At 39.7% G+C, this 16,405-nt stretch overlaps 2 protein-coding genes across 3 annotated transcripts in view; one reads left to right on the plus strand and one right to left on the minus strand.

The window, feature by feature from the left end:
• The window catches only part of LOC126215354 (vacuolar protein sorting-associated protein 37A), a 58,360-nt gene extending 54,018 nt beyond the window's left edge, over positions 1-4,342 (minus strand). Inside the window, exon 1 of the mRNA XM_049942042.1 lies at positions 4,193-4,342. Within this exon, the coding sequence (XP_049797999.1) occupies positions 4,193-4,281 (89 nt within the window). The 5' untranslated portion in view covers positions 4,282-4,342. The remainder of the gene's footprint in view (positions 1-4,192) is intronic.
• Positions 4,343-4,604: 262 nt separating this feature from the next.
• Positions 4,605-16,405, plus strand: part of LOC126215217 (splicing factor 3A subunit 1) — a 100,673-nt gene continuing 88,872 nt past the window's right edge. For both annotated transcript variants that reach the window (XM_049941883.1, XM_049941884.1), the window contains exons 1-4: positions 4,605-4,801; positions 4,891-5,055; positions 13,864-14,038; positions 14,269-14,428. In XM_049941883.1, the coding sequence (XP_049797840.1) occupies positions 4,663-4,801; positions 4,891-5,055; positions 13,864-14,038; positions 14,269-14,428 (639 nt within the window). In that variant the 5' untranslated portion in view covers positions 4,605-4,662. The remainder of the gene's footprint in view (positions 4,802-4,890; positions 5,056-13,863; positions 14,039-14,268; positions 14,429-16,405) is intronic.

Consider the following 16,405-nt stretch of genomic DNA (forward strand, 5'->3'; position numbering starts at 1 on the left):
CTCCAAGGCACATACATCATGGCATATAAAACATTAATTCGAGGATAATCAATATTTCCAGAGTGTCTATAATTACAAATATCAACCCGCAACACCCTCCCCACCCTGGTCAACTTCTAGAGGAATGACCAGTTGAACGGGACGTGAGATTACGGATCCTTCTGAAGTTCGTAAGGTTACAGTTCGTATTTTCCCATCTCTTCCTTCACGAAGATCTTCTATCTGCGCCTTCATCCACATGTGTCATGGATGAACATCCTCTTGTAGAAGAATGACATCACCCGGCTGGAGTCTTCCGAGCCAGGCCTCGGTTGACGAGTTTCGTGGAAGTTTTTGAGCAGGATCAGATATTCTTTCTTCCACCTGTTCCAGAAGTGTTCTACCATCTTCTGCAGCCGTTGAAATTCCTTGGACAAGTCCTTTCTAACTGGTGATTCCGGACCAGTAGGTAGTGTTGTGAGTCGATCACCTACAAGGAAATGTGTGGGCGTCAGTGGCTCAGATTCCTCTCCCACTTGCGTAATTGGTCAAGAGTTTAGTACTGCTTCTATGCTGACCAGGATTGTGTTGAGACCTTCTTTGTCCAACTGTGACTGTCCTAAAACGTTTATCAGGCAGCGTTTGACAGATCCCACCATCCGTTCCCAGAATCCTCCCCACCGAGGCGCGTGTGGGGCGATGAATTTCCGAGTGATGGCTTCCTGGGCGAGGTACTTGTGCGTCTTGCTTGCCACAAGAGCCTGCCAGAGCTCTTTCAGCTCTAAGTGCGTGGCATGGAAGGTAGTAGCATTATTAGTGTAAATTGTGCTGGGCACTCCTCGTCTTCCGACAAACCTTCGTAGGGCTTGAAGAAATCTGTCAGTTGACATATCTGAGCTCGGTTCCAGGTGTACGGCTCGTGTTGTTGCACATGTGAATAGAGCAATATACGCTTTCTTCGTAATATGTCCTTGTCTGACATATAATGGGCCAGCAAAGTCAATACCTGTTACTGTAAATGGTTTCAGTGGTGAAACTTGTTCAGCTGGTAATGGAGCCTCAGTTTATTGAACAACATGAGCTTTCACCATCTTACAAGGTAGGCAACGGTGTAGAACACGTTTAATTGCCTGTCGAGCTCTAAGGATCCAGAATTCTGTTCTCAGTTCAGATAACACTATGTTTACTCCAAGGTGATGCAAACGAATGTGAGTCTGCTGGATCAGTAAACGTGTGAAATGATGATGTCGATCAAGAAGAATCGGGTGGCGTTGATCTCTGGTTAATTCTGCAAACTGCAGCCGTCCACCGAGACGAATAAGACCATTATCCAAGAATGGGTTGTATCGAGCTATCTGAGAATTACGTGGTAGAGGCATGTTGTTGTATAGTGCATGCAGTTCGAGCGCAAAATGTTGCTGTTGAACAACTTGAATCCAGTAAGTGCGTGCTTCGCCCAAATCTGATGCTGTTAGTTCTCCAGAAGTTCTGTTTTCTTTCAATAAGTGCCGTTTAAAGCGAAGTACCCATCCTGTAACTCTTAACAGCTTGAAGTAGCTACTGTACCGTGTAGCTGTTAAAATAGGAATTGTTGTTTGTACCATGAGGACTTGGTCTGTTAATTTCTTCTTTTCTGGCAAGGAGTGCGCTTCCGTCTGTAAAATACAACAATCTATTTGAATCATCTCTAGAGTGTCGAACCGACGACCTTTCAACTTTAGTTTCAGTTTTGGGAATAGTGGGAAGTCGCAAGGTGCCAAATCTGGCGAGTACGGTGGGTGGAGTACAACCACCAAGTTGTTTTTTGCAAAAAGGTCCTGGTGAGCAAGGACGTGTGACAGGGCGCATTGCTGTGATGCAGCAGCCAGTTCCCTTGACGCCAAATTTCCAACCATCGTCACTGCATGTTTTCACGGAGCCGTCGCAAAATGTCACAGTAGTAAGTGGAATTCATTGTTTGGTTGGGTGGGTCGAATTTTTTGTGCACAATTCCCTCGGTATCAAAGAAAACGATGACCATGTTCTTCACTTTGTTCTTCACCTGTCTCGCTTTTTTGGGTCTTGGAGAGCCCGGGTTCTTCCACTGGGAGGATTGTTGCTTTGTCTCTGGGTCATAACCATAAATTCAGCTCTTGTCGCTGGTGACAACCCGTGACAAGAAGGTTGGATCATCAGATGCGGTCTGACGAAGGTCCGTGCACACTTCAACACGCTGTGCCTTCTGTTCGGCAGTCAAGATCCTTGGCACAAATTTTGCAGCGATTTGATGCATGCCCAGTTCATCAGTCAACATTTGTTGACATGTCCCATAACCAATACCCACTTCATCCGCAAGGTCTCTAATGGTTCGATGCCGATCCGCATGAACCAATTGTTGATGTTTGGAAACAATGCATGGCATTGTGAGGCTCACGGGCCTTCCAGTGTGAGCATCATCTTCGACGTCTGTACGGCCAGCCATGAACCGAGCATGCCACTCAAACGCATGCATACTGCTCAAGCTCTGTCCCCCAAACACTTATTGAATCACTGAAAGGGTCTCCGTAGCACTTTTCCCGAGATTTGCACAGAAATTGATACACACGCGCCGTTCTGCTTGCGGATTCATCGTAAAATCACAACACACTAAATACAAAGTAGTACGGAAATAGAAATCCTTCCAATCCATATGTAGCATACAGCAAACCAATGCTTAACAGTATTGGTTAAAAACAGTCTTGGTTGCCAGTTTAGTTTTTTATTTTTCAACGAGAAGTTTCGCCTTATTTAGGCATCTTCAGGTTATCTTTTCCAAATAGACGTGAGAGGCAGTAAGATCTGCATAACGCGTTCCCGTTCACAGGAGTGAGTAACAGAGTAAGATGGGGGCTCAGGTAATTATGCAGATCTTGCTGTCTCTCGCGTCCATCTAGGAAAGATAACCTGAAGATACCTAAATAAGGTGAAAGGCGTTGGTGAAAAATAAAAAACTAAAATTGCAACCAAGACTGTTTTTAACCTATACTAGTATGGAAATCACTGAGGACACGCAAAACGTCCTCCCCAAGTCAATGCCACTGTGCACACTGACTCGTCTGTTATGCAGCTCTCACCTCCTAGCAGTGCAAAGATCTACTACTCCTACTTTCGAGATGGCAGCACCAGCCTTGAAAATTTTGGATTCCAACTCATAACTTCAATGATTAAAACATGTTTGTGAAAGTGTACCATTATTTTCATACATTCTCCAGAAAGATGTAGTACTTAGTTCTAGAGACAAATAATGAAGGTTCCAAGCAGTTCTCCCCTTTCAGATTAAATGCCATTTGCCCAAATACTTGCTATCGTGCAGCAGCATGATTCTCAATCACAACATGCCTTTAAGCTTGATTTGAAAGGATCTATGTAGCCTTCGCCACAATATCCAATGGCCTAGATGATAGTACTCAGTCTTGTGTTTACATTGTAGCTTACATCTAGGGATTTCTGTTGTAAAGCCACTCAGTTCTGCTTTCCTTGCAAACAAATACGAGGTGTCATGTATGGGTGAATTACTAAGAGCACTTAACATTAAACGTTATCCTACATTGTCTGGAATCTTTCATCAATACTTGGGCTGTCATTACTAACTGAACAAGTAACTCATAAGTTCTCTCTGTGACTTTAAGGAAATGCCGAAAATTAGTGCGCATCATTCGATCTAAATGCAAACTTTATTATTGCCGGACGAGAAGTTGCATCAACGTGTAAATCACATGTTACTAAAAATGCCCAATTCTTTTAGATCCTTCGTACAGTTACATACTGTGAAGATGTCAAGAGCATGGTAAGGTTCGTGTCCTCTGCTGTCACCGAATTCTCAAGGCAAGCAAAATGATGGATGAATGCTGAAGTCTTTACTTAAAGAGGTCAATATTAAAAAATACAACAAATGTGTACACACTGACAAGTGAGAGAGAATATGTACTATTAGCTACGAAGCAAATCACAAATCGAGCCACAGGGACTGACAAAGAGATGATGGTGTTACAACAGATTCAGATTAAAGTATTTCATTAGTAACTAGCGTAAATCGTTCTCTCTTCATTGGATGACGTTTCGCAAGGCTGAAATGTCAGACACCGAGAAAGAAACTTAACACTATAGTACGTGCAATCGGCTGAATACGTTGCAGTTTTCTCTGTAATGAACTTAATGTTTGTTGTGAATCCTTTAAAATAAAGTGAGAACTTACTTAGCGTTGAAGATTTTCAGTGTGTCAATTTGCCTCTTTCGCTTTAAAGAGGCATTATCTGTATCTGCGCCGTATAACCTGGATATCATTTAAATGCCTTCGTAAATAAACATTCACAGTTTGCTACTCGCCTTGCAGCGCTAAGGCAAAGGTACAAACAGCTAAACGTCAACAGCTGCTGCAGCGCAATAGCATCTATGACTTAGAAACAAATAACATTTCTTACAATATCTAAAGAAAATATTTTATTTACTTTCTGTATGTATACAGCAGAAGTAATTGATCACCATTCACCAATATCTAGGGTGGTCGATCGAGTACAAAGCTAATATATTGTGTACCTCCGGCCTAAGATTAAGCAAATCTATGTAGGTGCGCAATCTTTGGCTCACCGTGTTAGTGTGTTGTTTTGTGTAGACTGGAGGAGACGTGTGTATGAAGTAGTGAAGTAGTTATAGTTAAATCGAAAAATGCCGTCGATAGATGTGTTAGCCCCTCCTCCGCCACCTCCACCGCCGCCACCAGCCCCGGAGGTGCAACAAGAAACTGATACAACTCCATCAACACAACCAATCGTTGGGATTATTTATCCACCTCCAGAGGTGAGAAGTATCCTTTCATGGCGGAAATTGATCGTTTTTTAACAGGTTTTTGGAATAATGATTCGGGTTCGAGTTTTCCTTAATATTGTTTTCCAGATATTGTTGACAAAACTGCTAGTTTTGTTGCCAGAAACGGACCAGAATTCGAAGCTAGGATTAGGCAAAATGAGATTGGAAACCCCAAGTTTAACTTTCTAAACTTTGGAGATCCATATCATGCATACTACCAGCATAAGGTCAAAGATTTCAGAGAAGGTAGAGGTAAGTCACAGTGGAAACATTGTTTGTAAATTAATGTTGCTTAAGTATTGAAGTCAGTCAATGTGAAATTTAACCGCTAGTCTGTTACTTGGCAACGCAGATTGATAAAATTTCTGCACAGACAGAATAGTTTTTTACATGGAAAAACCCAAAACTAACTTTTTTCTTAAAATTGTGTGATTTTTGACTCGTTTTGAAATCCTAAAACATACGCATTACTTCTTTAACTATTTGACTTTCAGGCTTAAATTTTGTATTGTTTTATTCAGTTTCTTTTGAAGCTGTAAAAAGCATGCTACTTGTCTCTTTATAAAATGCAGAATTTTCTCGAACAATTTTTTTTTTAATTTTCAAAAATCGGAATTATTCATTGTTTTAAAAAACGCTTTGTTAGTATTTGGTATTCCAGTGGGAACACATCAAAATGAATTTTATTTTGTTGGTTAGCCAGCATCCAGTGTGTAGTGTCTTTGGACGTATTCCTAGGTTGTTATGAAAAACTAAAATGAAGAAGAGCAAATAACATTGTCAAATCATTATTATATTTGATTTAGGGACCAGGTATTTATTAGATTGTGGTATGGTAGGCTATAATTTAAATTTTATATTCATATCTGGGTTTCCCAGTAAAACTGTGAAAATATTTTTACAGGTTTCAAAAACAATTTATCATGTATCGTATAAGAATATTTTAATATACATCATAGTTGAACGGAATGGACAGTGTCTTGAAAGGAGGATATAATATGGACATCAATAAAAGCAAAATGAGGATAATAGAATTTAGTCGAATTAAATCGGGTGATGCTCCGGAATTAGATTAGGAAATGACACTCTTAAAGTAGTAAAGGAGTTTTGCTATTTGGGGAGCAAAACAACTGATGATGGTTGAAGTAGAGAGGATATAAAATGTAGATTGGCAATGGCAAGGAAAGCGTTTCTGAAGAAGAAAAGTTTGTTAACATCGAGTATAGATTTAAGTGTCAGGAAGTCCTTTCTGAAAGTATTTGTATGGAGTGTAGCCATGTATGGAAGTGAAACATGGATGATAAATAGTTTGGACAAGAAGAGAATAGAAGCTTTGGAAATGTGGTGCTACAGAAGAATGCTGAAGATTAGATGGGTAGATCACATAACTAATGAGAAGGTATTAAATAAAATTGGGGAGAAGAGGAGTTTGTGGCACAACTTGACAAGAAGAAGGGACCGGTTGGTAGGACATGTTCTGAGGCATCAAGGGATCACAAATTTAGCATTGGAGGGCAGCGTGGAGGGTAAAAATCGTAGAGGGAGACCAAGAGTTGAATACACTTAACAGATTAAGAAGGATGTAGGTTGCAGTAGGTACTGGGAGATGAGGCAGCCTGCACAGGATAGAGTAGCATTGAGAGCTGCATCAAACCAGGCTCTGGACTGAAGACCACAACAACAACAACATCATAGTAACACGCAGTTAATAATAAAGTCTACATATAATTTACTTAACTGAACTTTTATTTTACAGATACACCGATATTAATTTATGTTACTTAATTATTGGTGAAGCTGCTTCTATTTAAGTTTTGTGTTATTTGACTGCCTTGTAATGAGAAACTTTCTACTTATCTACAACTAGAGAACTTTATGGTGATCCATTTTCAATCAATCAATTAGTGTCTAAAGTTATATATCACAATACATACTGAATGAAACAGTGGAACCTCCAGGTACCAACAGCCACAAATCTGGAAAAGATAGATTGCTACTTCTGTGAATACAGCATGCCTAAGTTGCAGATAGGCACAATTCAGACAATTATACATAACCTTTTGGTCACAACCTTCTTAAAAAAAAACAGAGAGAAAAACACACAAACTTCATTCACACAAGGAAGCACATCTCACGCACACGTGACTGCCAACTCCGGCAGCTCAGCCCAGAGTTGGCCACGTGTGCATTAGGTGTTCTTGCATGTGGGAATGAATGGTGTGTATTCCTCTATTTCTGACAAAGGCTGTGGCCAAAAGCTTATGTTGAAGTTTTTTTTCAATTGTACGTATCTGCAACATAATGTGTCGTCTTTACGATGAGTTGTAATGTATCTTTTTCTACATTGTTAATATATTAATTTACACGACTTATTCTTCTTTGTATTACAACACATTCATTTCCAACATAATATTTGAGGTTTTACACATCTTCAACTGACAGTCCCGGTGTTCTTTCAGTGGCCGTTGTGGTGGTGTTATATACAAGTTGTGAATGTTTTACAAACTTCAAGTTTATGTGCTACCAGGAGCTGAAAAGGGAGAAGAAAACATATATTTACTTATTTAGTCTTTATTTCACAAAATTGTGGTTTGGAAGCAAAACTGAATCTGTCATTTAATTAATACAGTATACAGGAAGTCGTTTCTGAAAGTATTTGTATGGAGTGTAGCCATGTATGGAAGTGAAACATGGACGATAAATAGTTTGGACAAGAAGAGAATAGAAGCTTTTGAAATGTGGTGCTACAGAAGAATGCTGAAGATTGGATGGGTAGATCACACAACTAATGAGGAGGTACTGAATACAATTGGGGGGAAGATGAGTTTGTGGCACAACTTGACTAGAAGAAGGGATCGGTTGGTAGGACATGTTCTGAGGCATCAAGGGATCACCAATTTAGTACTGGAGGGTAAAAATCGTAGAGGGAGACCCAAGAGATGAATACACTAAGCAGGTTCATAAAGATGTAGGCAGCAGTATGTACTGGGAGATGAAGTAGCTTGCACAGGATAGCAGCATGGAGAGCTGCATCAAAGCAGTCTCAGGACTGAAGACAACAACAACAACAATACAATATTTAACCAGAGGGAACAGGTGAATCAATTAAAAGGAAAATATGAAATATTTTAGACAGTCAATTTATATGAATATGAAAAAGGAGGAGCTAGTCCACAAAGATGTATAAATAAAATATTTTCTTTTTCTGTTCTTGGTAGCACACAAGATGTCCATCATTTACTGCCATAAGCACAAGCAACAAATCCTACTATCTGTTCAAAAGGCAAGCCAGTTAAATATGAATTTTGAACCATGGTGCAACTCAGCATTTTTTCACATCAACAAACATTATAAGAGGTGGGAATAGTGATGCGTGACAGGGATCCTAGACTTGACTAGGGATCAAACCCAAGGCCTTTGGGTCATTCCATGACAAGTGGCCTAAATTTAGACAAGCTCACCACTCGACCATCTCCTATTTTGATGGCTCTCCAATTTGCAGGCTTGTCATTTATAGGTTTTAAGACAACTACATGCTTGGTTTATTTAGGTGACGATATTGTATTCTCCAGAACAATTGAGGAATATGCCAAACGGCTAAGGAGTGTGTTGTTGCGATTACAAAGAGCACATTTGAATTCAAAGTTGGAAAAATGTTATTTTGCAGTACTTAAGTCATATTATCAGTTCAGCTGGGGCGAAACCAGTTCAGTGATTAACTGAAGCTGTCGCAATTTTCCTGGAATTACAGAGTTTCCAGGGCCCTGCAAAAAATCAGTATTTTCATCAAGGATTATGCTATAATAACTAAACAATTCACAAAATTGTTTAAAAAAGGAGTAACTTTCCAATGGACTACAGTTCCTGCAGTGTAACAGGTCAAAGGTGTTTCAGAAGTTCTCCCTAATTTTTTAAAAACCTTTTATAATGTCGTGTGATGCAATCAAAGTCACTGTAGGATGCAGTTTAAGTCAGTAACATGCAGGCAAAGAGAAACCAATCAGTTACATCTGTTGTCAATTCAAAAAGGCTGAAATTAATTACAGTACAATATAGAAGGAATTATTAGTCTTGGTGTTCTGAGTTAATTATTTTAATTGCATTTATTACTAAGACCAAGGCCAAAGTTTACAAAAAATGTCATTTCTGACTTTAAGGATTTAGATGTTCATAAAATGTCTGGAGGCTCAGCGCTAAAGTGTTAGACTACAAATCCAAAGGGGTCATTCCAAGTCAGGTGGCCTAAGGGTCCCAACTCGACCATCTCCAATTTCGATGAAATTTTTGCAGGATGTACATACAGACCTCGCATGAAGCACTGCCAAATTACAGCTTCATAAGTAGTATGGTGCGGCCACTAGTCACATTTTCGTAAAGGCTAATTTTTGACATTGCGACTGAAATGAATAAATGGTCAATTTTGTTTTACCATTGTTCAGCATCGGCGACCTCTGGTGGCCACCCGGAGCACGCTACTGGAAATGCGCAATGTGTGTCATCGTAGTGACGGCGGCAGTTTAGCGATGTACAGGTTGTTACGTATGCAATTTGTTGGAATCGTGGAGAATGGCTCCCTTCCTTGGCATTCCTCGCTTCTGTTTGGTGCGGGTGCTACCAAAACGATTGACGTCTTCACCTGTTTGCACCAGGGTCTAATGGACTATCGATCACAAATTGTCCAGAGTCCTGCGACTGCTATGGCTTCATAAATTTTTTTGTCACGTTCCTTTCTTCTGCCAAATGCTCATCATTTCTTACATAGAAAAAAAATGACTGTTGGTATATTTGCTGTACCCAAGGTAACCAATTGGAAGTGCGTTAGTACTTGGTTATTTGTAGGATTTTGCAAACTAGCTATGATTTTGAGCTTTTTTTACTGTGCCTCGACACACACTCTTTGCCTGTGTAAGCAGCACAAAAATTCCATTCTGCCTCAGTTCCTTCTAAATCTTATGCACTGTGGCATAAGCTAGAAAGTTTTTTCCGATTTTTATGTTGTGCTGCTGGGCCGTTGCTGAAGTAGTAAATTATTTTCCAATTGGGAAATAGTTTATTACTTTGGTTAGTTAGAGTACAGTAATTGCATATTCTGGTTAGGGTGTAACATGTTATTGGTTAGAGATCAGTAGAGGCAGAGCAGAAGCTAGTGTTAAGGTTTGGATGCTGCAGGAAAGTGGTCGCGTCCGTTCGTAGGAACCATCTCGGATTTAGGAAAATCACGGAAAACCTAAATTAAGATGGTTGGACGCGTTTTGAACAGTCTTCCTCCCAAATGCGAGTCTAGTGTGCTGACGACTGCTTTTATGAACCAGTCTGTAAACTGTATACAGTTGTGGCACAGTGGACAAAGCAGATTGTAGTAAAATAAAATTATTTCCATGTGCTTCCATAGGAGTACCATTAAGAAATTTGGCTACATTGTGATATTAAAACCCCCACCCTGAAATTACGGTTGTGGTGAATGACTGATCCATAGAGGGGACTGGGATGTAGGTTTGGCCAAAAGATGATAATTTGGTTATGAGTGATTGAGAGATTTACCTGCAATTTGTAATGTGTTTACATTTATGTCATGCTTAAATGCCATTTAACGCATTTCTCGTAACAAAAACAAAAATGGCAAAGTAAATTCAGAAAATGTGTATTAGGGAATGGACAAGTCTCCAACAAGTATTGTGATGAATATTAGATACATTGTATATAATGTACGAAAACTGCAAGAGGGGTCCACTACATAACTTCTTCCAGTTTGGCTAGAAATATGGCAGACACTCATTAACGGATAGTGTGTGACTGACATTTTGAAATATTACTTATTTAAAATTATTTTGGTTGGGAGATATTTAGCATTTTATTAATATGGTAAAATAGCACAAATTGTTAAAAAACTGAATAAAATGGTGCAAATTTCAGGTGTGTAAGTCAAATAGTTCTTGAAATGTGACCATTTTACAAATTCAAAATGTGGCAAAAATCACAGAGTTTTGGAAACTTTCATGTATTATGTTTTGGTTAAAGTGCACTTGTGACGTCAGCGGTTTTCTTGCGACGTGTAGGTGTTGGTAACGGGTGAAATGAAGGTGGCCAATCAGTACATCGTGTATCATTTCTTTCAGTTTGTAAATAAAGTTAGCTTATATTTTGTTTATGTTGTGATGATAGAGATGCTGATATTCAGTGATATCGTTTTTAATTTCTTTCATTTTGTACATAAAGTTTGCTGATGTTTTCTTTGTCTCGTAGGAATATGAAATTTATATTGCATATAGTTTGTGGTGTGCTATTAGGGTTCAGATTAGCAAAAACTTTTTAGGTAATATATTCCGTGATTTATTCAGATATCCTGTTAGTGTGGAGTAGCTAATGGTAATCTCTGTATACAATTTCTCTCTGCACAGAAGATGCTGGTTATTTGATTTTCGAGGATGTGGTTATACAGGAACCTAACAATACAGCTTAAATTGCAATGATTTATTTATGAACTGGAACAAAGCACAATGTCATTGGGTATCTGCATCTGACTCATTATTAGCCTTTAAATTGAGTATCTCCTCAGCACATGATATTCTTAATTTGTATCCTGCTTGGTATTCACATGTCTGTGTTGTTGTTATTATTATTATTATTTTGTAGCTACAGATTTGCAGCTTTTGAAAGAACAAACTTCTTTGTTCAGCACATCATTCTTGATAATTTGAAATTAGTTTTCTAACTCACGTGTACAGTGTGGTTGTCACTTAACATTGGGGCTGCTGTGTCAAAAAGTCAAACTGTCCCACAAATGTGTGGTTGGTTATTGTGAATAACCTGTGGCAATACAGGTTCATTAAATATTTTATGGTAATATTTTTGTCAAAATTGTCACCATTTTTAGAACTTCAAATTTGGCTGTGATTAAAACTAACATCCAATTTGTGAATATAATATTCCTCGGCAAAATGAGGCAGGAAGATATGCAGAAGTCGAGGCGAAACAATTATAGGAAGAAGAAATCAAAACAGAGATGACTTAGAAGGTACAGCCAATAACAAAGTCAAAACAATTTTGAGCGAAATTAAAAGTGAGGATGTCAACATTAAGAGTGCGATTGGGATTTCCAATGTTAAGTGCCGAGATGAGAGTGGGTAAATGGAAAGAGCTCATAGAAAGCATCGACAAGGGGGAGAACCCGTCTGACGACGTGACTGAGGGAGAAATGTGAGTGGATAAGTGAGACGTAGTGGAGGCAGTATTAGATTAGCAAGGCGAGATAAATAATTGAAGTGTTGCACTTTCAGATCAACAACTTTGACATGGGTAACATGCAGAGAATGGAAAATAAAATTGAAGGTTTGTTAGACAGAAGATCAGTATGGTGTCTGGAAAGGTAAAGGCACCAGAGAGGCAGTTCTGACAATTCGCTTATAACAAAAGGAAGACTCTTGAACAATCGAGACACATTCCTAGGATCTTTCGACCTATAAATAGGATTCGACAGTGTAAATGGTGCGAGATGTTTGACATTCTGAGAAACATACGAAACAGCTATAAAGGGAGGTGGGAAATATACAGTGCGTATAAAAATGGAGAGGGAACAATAAGAATGGAAGACCGAGAACAAAGTGCTCCGATTAATGAGGTCGTAAGACCGGGATGCAATTTTCTATCACCACTGCTCAATCTATACTTCGAAGAAGCGACGGTCAAAATAAAGTTAAGGTTCGAGAGTGGGATTAAAATCAGAGTTGAAAGGATATCAGCAATAAAATTTACTGATGATGATGCTATTCTCAATAAAACTGAAGTAGAATAACTGTACCTTTCGATCGAACATTATGACGAGTACAGAATATGGATCGGTGGTAACTCGAAGAAAGACAAAAGTATTGACGAGTAGCAGAAGTGAAATTAGCAATAAACTTAACTTCAGAATTGTTGACTGCAAAGTAGATGAAGCGAAGGAATTCTACTACTTGGGAAGCAAAATAATACAATGTTGATGAAGTAAGAAGACGTATGAAGCAGACTAGCACAGTGACAGACTAGTGATAAACGTAGGCCTTAATTAGAGGAAGAAATTTCTGTTACAGCACAGCATTGCGTGGAAGCAAATTATGGATTCTGTAAAAACTGGAAAAGAAGAGAATCGAATCTTTCGAGATGTTTGTGCCCTATAAGGATCTTTAAAATAAGTTAACTGGAAAGATAAAAAACGAGGTGGTTTTGTTGAGAATTGGAAAAGTAAGAAGCGTGTGGGAAACACTGACGCAGAGGAGAACAGAATGATAAGACACGTTAAACCGTCAGGTAATAGCTTCCACAGTACTGGAAGGAATACATTTGACAAATAATCAAAGACGTATGTGGAAGTGCTACTCTAGGATGAAGACTTCGGCACGGGAGACAAACTTACGGCAAGCCGCTTCGAACTGGTAGGAAGCCGGACTCTAGATGTTCAGCCGAGAAAAAGTAATTGGCATCCTAGCCACTGCAGTGGTTATTACAGGTACTGTAAAGCGTACCCAATTAGTAGCACATTAAGAAATGACAGTGATACTTTTCCGAGTGTATAAATTTATCTAGCGGAAAACAGAAGTTGTCAGTTACTGGGTTAGGCAACAGCTGGAGAGTGTGGCGTGGGACAGGCAGAGAGCACACTGGCGTCACCATAATATACGCCCCATCCCTCTGCCACCTTCTTTCTTGCACACCACTGTACCGTGATGTGGAGGTGGGAAATGTGTAACTATTTGAAGTTTTATGTACAAGTTATTATTTTACTTGGCCCGTTGCCCCAACAGACAGCATCAAAACATTCACTGAAATCTTTTTTGTTTTATTTTTCCTCACCCATTTGCTAACATTTTTATTTTTTACTGAAGATGAAATACGTTTTTTCCTTCTTTGAACATGACTTAGTACTGCACTCAAAATACTAGACATTGGAGTGCCAATCAATTGTTATTTACCATATTTGATGTTACATTTAATTTAAAAAAAAAATCTACATTTCTTCATGTCTAAGTTCAGCCCTGTGGGATCGCAAGTGAGCAAGGTATTTAACCGTCGGTGTGTGAGCAGGTCAAGAGCCGAGCGGCCCCCCTACCGCTCCCAAGGCGTCCGCCCTAGCTCCGTCGCAGCAGCAGAAACAGCAGGAAATCCTGAAGCAAATTTCTGAGCAGCCCTTTATTCCTAAGGATCCACCACCAGAATTTGAATTCATTGCAGACCCACCATCAATTTCAGCCCTGGACCTGTGAGTATTATAACGTGTTTTCGTTCCTGTAGGAGCACAATTTGGATCTATTTACTTAAGTCTTTCCCAAAAATTTTCATAAATGTAGCATAATTCGTGCACACGAAGCTGACAGATTATGCAGTCAGAGATATTAAATTGTCAGATCTTTATGTGTCTCGTCCGAGCAGTAAAGATTTCACTTTTATACTCCCTCGGTGAATCTCTTTAATTTTTGTCAATGTTTGCAGTGACATCGTCAAGCTGACAGCCCAATTTGTAGCCCGTAATGGTCGGCAGTTCCTCACAAACCTGATGAACCGTGAACAGCGTAACTACCAGTTTGACTTTTTGCGGCCACAACACTCACTCTTTCAGTATTTCACAAAGCTGCTGGAGCAGTACACAAAGGTAATTGTTCTGAATCACTAATGTGAGTTACTTACAGTTTGCATGAACATTGAAAACTTATCTTATGATAAATAGAAAATTAGTTGTGGAACTGGCTATGTATCATGATGAGCTACTAGCAAATTATAAGAATGTTTTAACTTTCTTGCGCTGGCCATTTTCGCAGCAGTTGTATATAAATTACAGTGATTTAAAAGAAAACGCCATATGGATGCTGTCATTTAGGGTTTCTCATTACTTATTTTTTTAAATTTTTTATTTTATTTATTTTTTATCTGGTGCACCCAGATGCGCTTCACCGTAATTACAAGGCATTTTCAGTGGGTGTCAGATAAGCATCTAATTCATTATTTCTAGGCCAAACAGTTTTCTCTATGGTGGCAAATTGGTTGAAATTCCGTGACTTTCTCCTCAGTAGATATGCATGCCATTTGTCTACTGTGCCTGGCCACCCATCCCATGCCTCCAACCATCCTGTGCCTCCATTTGTGATCACCAGTACGGGGCTTGTCCCTCTTCTCTGTTACCTGCTGGAGTTTGCTTTCGGCTCTCGGTCCGGCAGCTTAACTCGTGTGGCGGCATGCGTATGCCTCGGTCTTCGTTCGCTTCCTAAGGACACTATTCCAGCCTCACTCTATCACCGTAAGTTTCTTGGCGTTCTCACGGAACTTTGCGATAGGACCTTTGTGTACACTGATGACTCTTGGACTGACCGTGGTGTCATACCTTTGTCATTGACTCCGACGATTTTCGGCATCAGCTTGTGGAGCACTGCTCAGTATTTACAGCAGAGCTCTTCGTCCTGTATCAGGCTTTTTAATTGTGTCATCTGCTCTGACTCAGTCAGTGCCCTTCAGAGCCTCTGTGGGCTGTACACCATCCATCCCTAAGTGCAGTGGGTCCAGGAAAGCTGTTATTAGCTCACTGGAGCCAGTGTGGTGTTTATGTGGGTTCACGGTCATGTCGGTCTGACGGATGGGAAACGAGGCCACTGATGTTGCTTCCGAGGCTCCAGTCCTCGTACCTCGGCCACTATTTCTTCCGTTCCCTCCGACGGTCTCTGTGTTGCCGCCTGTCAGCAGGTGGTGTCACTTTGGCATCATCTCTGGTCCTCCCTTCATGGGAACAAGCTCTGAGTTGTTAAGCCTCTCCCAGGAGCTTGGACGACATCCTCTCGCCACTCTGGCTGCGAGGAGATCATTTTAGTTAGGGTGCGTATTGGGCACTGTCTTTTTAGCCATCACCACGTTGTGCTCATTGCCCTCAAACTGACGGAATGCCCTTTTTATAATCACTTTTGTTCCCATTTGTGTTTGTCTTCTCAGTTAATTGGCTGTTTTAGCGAATGACGCGCGGGCTGTCGACTGCATTTTACTTTTTATCCGTCGTAGCACTATGTCAAAGGACATTTAATCTTTAGTTCGGGACCTCCATTTTTCTATGGCATATTTTATTGACCTATCTCCAAGCCCCTGTTTTTAGCTGTTTTTCCTTCCAGTGATTGGGCTTAATGTGTAGTCGTTCTTAACTCCTTTTTTGTCTTCGTGTTCTACAGTTCTCACTTAGTCGCATATGACCCTAGTTGTTTTTGGGCCCTAAAACAAAACAAAACAGATGCTCCTGATCATTATGAAAGAATATTGTAAAACTGTAAGTTGTGGTGCACGAATGTTAGTTTAGTGAAGCTGAGGCTCCGTGAAAATAATTACAAATTCTCCATGACAGTAATTAGAAATTGATTGGTGTCTTTCTGTATGGAAGATGTTTTGCTTTTGTATATAGCTCCACTGAAATCCACAATACCAATACAGAACGCAAAAACCACAGCAGCTAATGATACTTGGTATCATACACTTCTGTTACACTAAATAAATAAATCTGACAGTAATATTAAACAATTCACAAAAAATTAAGTATTGCACACAATTCCAACTAAAGGCAACACTATTTGTTTGATAAAAATGATCCTAACAAAAC

This window comes from Schistocerca nitens, chromosome 12 (assembly GCF_023898315.1).
Source record: "Schistocerca nitens isolate TAMUIC-IGC-003100 chromosome 12, iqSchNite1.1, whole genome shotgun sequence".
In the NCBI taxonomy this organism is placed as follows: Eukaryota; Metazoa; Arthropoda; class Insecta; order Orthoptera; family Acrididae; genus Schistocerca; species Schistocerca nitens.